General features: G+C 38.2%; 1 protein-coding gene across 1 annotated transcript in view; it reads left to right on the forward strand.

The window, feature by feature from the left end:
• The window catches only part of tmem170b (transmembrane protein 170B), a 54,382-nt gene extending 44,835 nt beyond the window's left edge, over positions 1 to 9,547 (forward strand). Inside the window, exon 3 of the mRNA XM_080204710.1 lies at positions 572 to 9,547. Within this exon, the coding sequence (XP_080060836.1) occupies positions 572 to 702 (131 nt within the window). The 3' untranslated portion in view covers positions 703 to 9,547. The remainder of the gene's footprint in view (positions 1 to 571) is intronic.
• The last annotated feature ends 558 nt before the right edge of the window (positions 9,548 to 10,105 follow it).

Genomic DNA, 10,105 nt, shown 5'->3' on the forward strand with positions numbered 1-10,105 from the left:
CCCTACCCCCATATCCCTACATATTTACCCACTAATCCCTCTAACCTACACATCTCAGGACACTAAGGGCAATTTTAGCATGACCAATCAACCTAACCCGCACATCTTTGGACTGTGGGAGGAAATTGGAGCACCCGGAGGAAACCCACGCAGACACGAGGAGAATGTGCAAACTCCACACACAGTGACCCAAGCCAGGAATCAAACTGAGGTCCCTGGAGCTGTGAAGCAGCAGTGCTAACCACTGTGCTACCGTGCCGCCCCAAACTTGCCCACCAATATAGTTAAACTGACTGGCCTGCAATTTCTGGGTTTACCCTTGCATTATCCCAGTCATCTGGCATCAACCTGTATTTAAAGATAATTGGAAGATTATAGCCAGTACTTCTGCAATTTGCACCCTGGGGTGCATCCCATCTGGTGACTTTATCAACTTTGATACAGATACTATTTTTGCAACTGTGTATATATAATTTATTTTGCTAGAAAATGCTTAGTTTACTTATTAAAATATTAATTGTTTAATATTTGATTTATTACTTATGTAATTGTCCTTTCTGTTTTTGTGTAGGTGCAGCAGTGGCTGGTGTGTACAGGGTAGCAGGGAAGACTATGGCTCCACTTGAGGCATTGGTATTTGGTGCTGGACAGACAGTGCTCACAGTTGTCATCTCATTCTCAAGGATTCTAGCCACCCTATGAGGGAAGATTTCAACAAACTGAACAAGTACTGTTGGAACTCTTAAAATGGGGAAAGAAAATGAAAGTTTGAGGAAAAACCTGCTGAAAGACACCAGAATTGAATGCTAACCTGCAAAGTCAGGAAGTTGTGTGAAAGATGCAAAGTTTTGTGATCTCCAGGCAAGTTGGGGGAAGTAAGTCTGCTGTTTGGATCTCTGCACTACAGCACCATATGTGCTTTTTCCAGAAAGGAGGGCATGAAGGTGACTAATGAGTCGGCGAAGCCTCAAAAGCGAAGGATTTTGTAGTTACCAGTCATATTGACCATTCGTGGTGACTGATGCACACAACTGTAAATGCACTCTAGTACAAACTGCAGGGAGAGTGTCAGTATTATATGTGCCAAACTTGGAAGTTTTTAAACATTATTTTGAAAATGTGAACTGTGGTATCCAGGTAAAAAGTGGACTCTGGGGAGATGTTTACTCCTGTACGTAAATAAGTACAAGCATTATAACAATTGGACATGGTATTCCCTGATCCCCCTCCCTTTCTCCTGTAAACCCGAGAATACTGTGTTTGTATTGTGCAGATCAAAAAGCCCCACCAAGGTGAATAGGTTTAAATACAATGACGTGCTGCTTTACTGTTTCAACTTTCCTAATGACCAACCTTGGTTTTGTTCATTACTGCAGCCTCAAAGTGCACATTAAGCCTCCTGCTACTCAAACAAATTACTTGATTGGGATTCTCACTATTGCTTATGGAGCATGTCACTTTTAGCCAATATGGTTGTGCACAAGCTAGCTTTTAGCAAGGTGCATGCCAGCAGCAAAAACTTCAAGATCCATTATTCACTCCGTTTACAATTTATAGTGAAAATATGATTGAATATTTCTGATCGTAAAATTCAAAAATTTCTACAACTTCCTAACCCAACCCTTGCCTTACAGAGCTTTTTCTTTCGATAATTCAGATGGCTATGAAATAGTTTACAGAGTCAGCCTTCCAGGCAAAAATTGCTGTGCAGTAGTTTCCAAACTGCTCTCCTAGGCAGACTACATTCAAGGTTTTAGGTTTGCATGCTCCTCCGAGTTATCCCAATCGCATTACATAGATCAACTGTCTCTTGACCATTAAGTGGAAGTGGGAAATACTGGCAATGTGAACCTTGGTGTACTGAAGCATGTCTACTGTCAACTACATGGCTATAGTAAAATTATATCAGGGCAGTTTTCTGTTAGAGAGAGAGTTTCGGAGCCCGTAGGATTCTCCTGTGTTTTGATGGTGCAAAGTATTGGACATTTTGATTGATTTGTAACATTGAAACTAGGACTGGAACCAAAGATTTGTAAAATTGTACATCCATTTGCAATTTCTGATCATTGGGATGTTGCCCATTGATGTGCTGCTAGTTGTTCACTTTCTTTTATTTAGTTAATTCCTTTTCGTAACCCATTTTTAAGCTTTGGCTACAGCTTGAAGTCTACATTGCTAGAGATTGTGGTTCTGCTTTTAAGGTCACGACTTCTGTTTCAGTATTATGTTCATGGGTGTTCTGCATTTATACCAAGTCAATTTCAAGCTGCCTCCAAAGAGGATCAATATTGATTTCAATTTGAAGAAGTGTGTACAATGGAAGATTTAAAATTTATCTCTGGCATTTGATGGTAATCTGCCCTCTCTGTCATGCTTTGCTTTCATGGAAACCACAGACCAGACCGACACATCTGATGTAGAAACAATTCTAATGGTTTATCACAAAGAGATGACTGACTTCTGGTTATCCTCCATGCACCATCCTAGAGAATGCACTTGTATAAGGGGAATGCCTTGTAGTTAAAGAGCTATGCTGTTAAAAATATCTATGTAATACCAGAAATAAGTGACAGGCATGTACTGTATTGAGTTAATTAGCCTCCTATGTTTTGTCCTCCTTTTGGTCTCAGCCACTAAGTAAACCTCTTATTAAATCTAGAAATGGCAACCTTGTCTTCAAACTGTGAACAAAATATTAGTAGGAACTAAGAAGGCAAAGGAACATCTGAAAGCTAGACTGGACTTTTTAAATCTTCTCTTCAACCCCATTTCCTTAAATGCTTGGTTTAGTGTTCTCCACATGTTTGGAAATATATTTTCTGGAGAGAGAACTAGGATTTAAAAAAAAAATCGTGGTGCCTGATTGCAAATATAGCATAAATTCATCTATGGAGATGATGCCCATACCTTTGTTCTGTACATCATGTTTCAGTAAGTTCCATTTCATTGTACATATTCTAATCTCACTATTGCCATGAACAATGAGCATCTACAGTTTGACAGTGTTCAGGTAGACTCAAAAATCTCAGGCTCTGAAATTCCATATTTTCTTTCTTAATGTCCTACCACAGCCATTGAACCTTTGGATGAAATGAAAGCGTCCTTTAGATCCTCTTCAAAATATATCTGCTTCCAAAGCACTGCCATTAATGCTGTTTAATTCTGGGATTTGATATGAATTCACCCGCATGGTAAATCTAGGCTTTAATAGTTGTATAGATATGAGTGATTAAAATATCAATATAGCATCGTTTCACATTCCTTTTGACTTTATTTGACACTTCTCATGCTAGGAGTACTCAAATGATGTCTGCTAGAATTCCAAAGTGGAGTTCTACAGATAAATATCAATGCCCTGATTAACATCACCTTCAACTATTAAATTTCTTGTGAATGTTTTACTTCTATTATTGATCCAAAAATTAATCTGTCAGAACAAAGTGTAACCATTATTTTTATATTTCAAGATCAATATTTATTTGGATCTCATGAAATGCCTGAATGTTTGGGTTTTATTTTTGTCCAGCGCTGTTTTCTCTTGCTAGGTAGTAGGATGCAGTGTTGCTCCTGTAAATTTATTGGTGGTTCTTGGTGTTGCTGGGTTTCGACATATCATGCATTTGTTGCCAATATGAAGCAGAAGTTTATTGAATACACTTGGGTGTGTTTCACATCTTTTCTGCTGTCTATATAGACTTGGATGACAAAGGCTGAATTCAAACCAGCTCTAAGCTGTCTTGAATCTCAAATTAGGAAAAAAAAAGTAGAAAGATGTATTAAGCACGGTGTACTGTACACTAAAATGTGAATTAATATGCGTAATGGAAATTGTAGAATAGCATCAATGGAATTTGCTGCCCTCAAATATTAGCCACCACTCCTTTGCCACTGTAGACTGGTACAGTTTGGATAACGTAGCTACACCATTGGTGATGAAGCTATAACCAATTTACCAAGGCTGTTCTTCAAATGACAGCCTTGGAGCTTCCCTGGTGAATCAATGTAGATCTGAGCCAAGCAGATTACTGTTTAGTGTAAGATCAAGTGTAGTATCGATATGCTGCGCTTGGTTGAAGTCATTAGGTTATATTTCAGCTTCATTTGAAGCAATTTTTTAAAGTGGCATATCAGCCTTTTGGCTAAGATGCAAATAAGATCAAGGAGGAGCTACACCTGCTCCAATCAGCTTGGATCATGTAGATCAAGCCCAAGACAGGAGGTGAGAGCCCTGTCTTGTCAGCTTGGATCAGGAATGTCCCAACTTATTGGGACTCTGGGCTTTAATTTGACTTGATTGGATTGGAATAAAGTATAAAAAAAAAGTTGCACAGAACAGTTTATGATATGTCAAGGCTTATGATGATCTTAGGCCCAGATCTCCTTCAAAGACCTCCAGTTTAAATATTTAGTTTATTTGTTAGTGTCACAAGTAGGCCTACGATAACACTGCAATTAAGTTGCTGTGAAAATCCCCTAGTTGCCATACTCCAGCACCTGTTTGGGTACACTGAAGGAGAATTTAGCATAGCCGTTGCACTTAATCAGCATGTCTTTCAGACTGTGGAAGGAAACTGGGGCACCCGAAGAAACCCACACAGACCCTGGGAGAGTGTACAGATTCTACATAGACGGTGACCTAAGCTGGGAATCAAACCCAGGTCCCTGGCGCTGTGAGTCATCAGTGCTGATCATTCTGCCATCATGCCACCCTAAGTTTTGAGTTCATGAATTTGAGTAGCCTTTGTCTGAACCATTAATTTTCCTAACAATGCCTCCATAACCATCATTAGTTTGAACAAACTCATCTTTGAGATACTGCACAATGAGAAATTGGATCTTTGGCAGTAGATTGGGTTGCAGGTCTTTATATGTCATTACTTGACCTTGGGGTGGGGGGGGGGGTGAATTTTACCTGTGTAAAAGGCCTAGATGTTCTGATTGTTGCACTGACAGTATGTCCTTCATTTTAAAGAATCTGCATTAGAACATGGAATAGTACAGCACAGTACAGGCCCTTTTGGCCCTCGATGTTGTGCCGAGCTATGTCCGAAACCAAGATCAAGCTATCCCACGCCCTATCACGGTGTGCTCCATGTGCCTATCTAATACCTGCATTGACTAGATTTTTCAGTCTAATGTTCTTCCTTTGTTTTGGAATCCTTAGGAGGGACACCTAGTCAATAAACTTTTTATTATCAGACATCTTGGTCACTGTGAAGGGGTAATTGTTACATTGCACACATTTCAATTTTTATTTAAGATTTGATTTAATTTTGTGAAAAGTATGCTGAATTATTTAAGGTCTCTTAATTGTAATTACTGAAAATCAGAAACATAAACTATACAATAGCTGCAAAGGAAAAAGGCAGCTCAACATTTCAAGTCTAAAGCTCTGCCAGGAATGAAAACTGGAAGGTAACTCAAGCTAAGTGGGAGGAATGTTTGGTTCTGATAAAGAATTGCATCTGAAATGTTAATTAACTTTTCTTTAAAGCTAACAAACTTGCCGTGAATTTTTGTTTTGATGCTTAATTATTTACCTCTTTCTACCCTTTTTTTGTTAAAAATTTTACTGGTTATGATTATCACTTTTCATTTGTTTGGTTACTTCATTGCCCTTAGTCACCTGAAAAGATGGTGAAATGAGCTGTAGGAATCACAGCAGGCATGTGGATGAGACAGGTGCTGAACCCTTACTTTTTATTTAAATATCTATTTAAAGAAAATTGTCAATTCATTCTATTTCCATCTTCCTGACAATTCTTCAGTTAGTTTTTAGCCTTTAAAATATCAAGCATCGCTGTTTTACAAGTGTTAATTGTGAATACTCCCACGAAGTCTATATTGTTCCACATTTAATTCTTGAAATATATTCAAAGCAAGTTTAACCTGCATGAACAACAAGCTCTGAATGCCAGGTATTATCAGTACTTGTGATTTGATGCAATTGCATATTATTTTTGTTGACTTGCATGGAATGTTTTTCTTTCTGCCAAGCTTTCTTATTACATCTGGGGAGGGGAGGAAACTTGATTGCTAAATAATTCCCTAAAAACCTTTTCCACGGAACAAAAACTAAACACTGAGCTGCAGTGATTCCAGTCGAGCGATTGGCTAGTTAAGTGCATGGAAAGGGTCTCTGCAAAAGAAGATAACCTGTTATAAGAATTGTACAGAAATAATGCAAACTGACAGTTTTTTATATATTCCAAAAATGTCTCCATTGTGATAAAGCTACCTTTTTTAAAACAAAAGTTGCTAATATACCCCATCCAAGGCCAATAAATTGTCCTTGAAATGTTGTACACATAATTGAATGTAGTGCTCTGCTTGGGGTCCAATCAAGGCTCTGTACAACCAAGGCATAAATTCCTCACACGTGAATTTCAGTCATCTTGGGATAATGGACAACACATAATGAGGGTTTTTTTTACTTTTCACTTTCTTGGGATGTGAGTATTGCTGGTAAGGTCAGTACTTATTGTCACTGCAGTCCATGTAGTGTAAGAAGATATACACCCATAGTTCTGTTCAAGGAGGGAGTTCCAGGATTTTGACCCAGCATCAGTGAGGAAATACAATGTAATTTGAAATCAGGATGGGGTGTGACCTTGCAGGTGTTGGTCTTTCCATGCTGCCCTTGTGCTTCTAGGTGGTAGCAACTGTGGGTTTAGAAAGTGCTACAAATGAGCCTTGATGCGTTACAGAGGACCATTTTTGTAGATCATACACACTGCTGTCACTGTGTTTTGTCAGTGGAGGCTCTGGTGCTGATCATGTGGATTGATTTGCCTTGAATGTTGTTTAATGTTGTTGATGACAATTAGAAAATATGCCATCATACTCCTGTCTTGTGCATTGTAGTTGGTAGACTTTGAGGAGTCAGAAAGCAAGTTAATCAGTGTAGAACTCCTTGACTTTAGCCACAGTGTTTACATAGCTATTTCAGTTAAAGGTCAGTTGCAACCCCAAGATACAGATGATGGGGGATACAGTGTTGGTAATACGGTGGTATCAAGGGAGAGGGCTAGATTTTTTCTTGGGGATGATCAGCACCTGGCACTTGGCAAATGAATTTGCACCACACAACATCCCAAGCCTGAATGTTCTCTAGGTCTTGCTGCATTTGAGCACAGACTGCTTCAGTATCTGAGGAGTTGAAAATGGTCATAAATAGTATGCAATCATCAGAGAACATCCCAGTTCCAGCCTCTGTTAGAGGAAAGGTCATTGTTGAAACAGCTGAAGATAGTTAGTTAGACCTGGGATACCACCCTGTGAAACTCCGCAGCAATATCTTGGGACTCAGGTGACTGACGTCCCACAATCCTTCATTATATTTTGCGCTAACATTTGTACATGTTGATACCTGAGTCCCTTTGTTCCAACAGCATAACCTTTCCCCATGAAAATATACCAATTTGCTTTCTCCTAATGAAAATAGACGAACTCATTGCCCACAATGAACTCCTGTCATTTTTGATTTGGCTTAGTTTTTTTATGTTTCTTTGTAACCTCCATACATCTTAATTTTGTCATCTGCAAGGCCTCTGATCACCAATTATTAACATAGATGATAAAAAGCTCTTGCTTCCTCTTTTTATATAGGGATTGGGTGGCCATTCCAGTTATTTGTCTTTCTGAATACATGGCAAGGAGGGTGATGGGGAACAACGATGTGAACATTTTTGTAGTCAGTCAGATTTGGTTACATATATAATACAGGTATCTTAAAGAAAAGTGAGCCTGAAAAAGTTCTGCATCAAATACCAGATATGTGTACTAATATCAGGTAACTTTCAGACGTTGTAATCTTTCAGCATAGTTCAGTTATGTACCCTTTTAGGAGGAGTGGGAAAATGTGGAAAGATGATGCAGCTTTTCTCATTCTTATTTCTCATGAATTCCAGGTAATTTGGAGTTTTTCTTTTAAAAGAGGCTGCCCAATTTCTTTGTGCCATAATGATCAAAATCATCCCAGGCTTGATGCCCTCTTATACTGTTATCATGTCCTGGGAAGTGGCAACAGTCTGCTTCTTGCTTGCAAATACTTTCGCATTGCAATCCCTTCAGAGACTAGTGTCTATTCAGCAGTGGAAGTGGACCATAACCAAATGGACCAAATGTTTGAAGGTGTCATATTTTCAGTTTATTTTTCCTGCATTCCCCAAAGTGGATGATTAAGCCTTTGCCTGGGTGAGGTCAGCCAGTACTTCTGGTTCTGGTAACTAAAAGGAAGAATAATTAATTGCGTGAATTACCAGAGGGATGAATGTTTAGCCATTGCCCAAGTGTGACATGGCATTCTCCAACTGAAGGAGATGATTGCCTCCTTTTTTGCACCAGTGTTCAGCTGTTTCCTGCAGTCAGAATTATATTTCACTTTGAACAGAATGGAACTGCTTCACCTAATCCTGCTTTAAACATACTTTTAAATATGAAAAAAAAGCTGTATTGTTAGCCATCTTGTGTAGCACTTGGGAACCTTTCACAACTGCAGTGTTTTTGAGTTTGAGGTTCTTAATCAAATATCAGAAATCTGCACTAATATTAGGCGGCTTTCAGAACATTTCAAAATGTTGCCTTGCATTTGAAAGTTTTCAACGGTCTGTTTAGTGTTAGAATCTCCTTGATTTTTGCCCAACTGTGGGAGCCAAACTATGTTGTTAGTACCCAACGTGTTTTTATTATACACTTGAAGTTTTTACAAAGGCAATTTTAAAAAAGATGTATAAAATCTTTGCAGGAAGTTAAATAAGGGTGCCTGGAACTGAATGGGGCTTCAATCTGAAAGCTCACATGTATTGCTAATTGAACAATTTGAGGCCAGGAAACCAAAAAGGTCCAGTTATTAGAATTTTTGTAATCAGTTTTGGGTATTTAAATGAAACTTTTATTCTACACTCTTTACCTGTAAATGTCAATGAAAGGCAAGATCTAGTTTCTTGTTTACTAGTATCTAAATGGAATAGAAAAGTTTGGTTACTGTTTATAGGTGGAAAATTGCATTAGTTGGGATTAAATTAAACTAATTCAATGTTAGCGTTTCAGTCCATGTGTAAATATTGTGTGCAACATGCATTTGTTGGCAACATTATGGCTTGCTGCAGTGGAGAATTACCCAACATGATTAGTCTGAATGAAAAGAAGCATCCTTTTACACCTTTTGTTTATTGGCCTCTTCAAAATGAACTCTTGTCAGGTCGGAGATGCTCAGAAGTTGCTACAAGTTTGCCGTTTCTTCATGTTCCTTAAAGTGCAAAATGGAGTGGCTCATTTATATTTTGCCAACAAAAGAATTTTGGCTTCAAGTACATGGTTATGTATGTGTAGCACATTCACTTAGCATTTTACCTCTTTTGTCATCACCCCAGTGATTTCAGGTGCATTGGACTCTAGAATCGAGTTTGATTACTGTATGATTAAAACTGTAAATAATGTAAATTATAGTTTTTAATTTCTTTTATAAGCAATCATTTTTATTTCCCTATTTACGTACAGCCCTGTATTGTACATAATTACTTGGAGAATAAAGTTTTGCAGTGAACTATTTTGACTTGGCTTACTTCAATTTTCAGCTTTAATGTGAAGTTAATCAGGATGGGTGTTGTTCATGTATATGTAAATGATTAAAGTTGTGCTGCACCAATGTTACAGTCAACTTCACAATCATATAGCAGCCTGGAAAATATGCAAGTCTATGGATGTGTGGCCATGCAAAAAGATTTAAAGGGACCACTTCCATAAGAGAATAGTTTCCAGTAGGTCTTACAGAGAGAAAAACAGAACTTTCCTCTCTTTTCATTGACCTGAAATGTTAACTCAATTTCACTCTCCATAGATGCTGCCGCACCTGCTGAGCATTTCCAGTATCTGCAATATGTTGTTTTTGCATTAGAGAACAGTAGACCACTTGTTTGCTTGTATGATTACATTCAATTTATCCCTATTCTGAATCCTACTTATCAACGAGTTACCAGCACACAATCTCTGATTTTGAATGCAGCTGTGAGATGTCGATGGAGGAAGAAAGTAAAATTCAATTATTTCTCAGTATTTTATGGACATACGAAATGATCTAGTGCCTTTCAGTCCAGATAAAGAA

This window comes from Carcharhinus amblyrhynchos, chromosome 2, assembly GCF_965287045.1.
Source record: "Carcharhinus amblyrhynchos chromosome 2, sCarAmb.v2.hapA, whole genome shotgun sequence".
Classification (NCBI taxonomy): domain Eukaryota; kingdom Metazoa; phylum Chordata; class Chondrichthyes; order Carcharhiniformes; family Carcharhinidae; genus Carcharhinus; species Carcharhinus amblyrhynchos.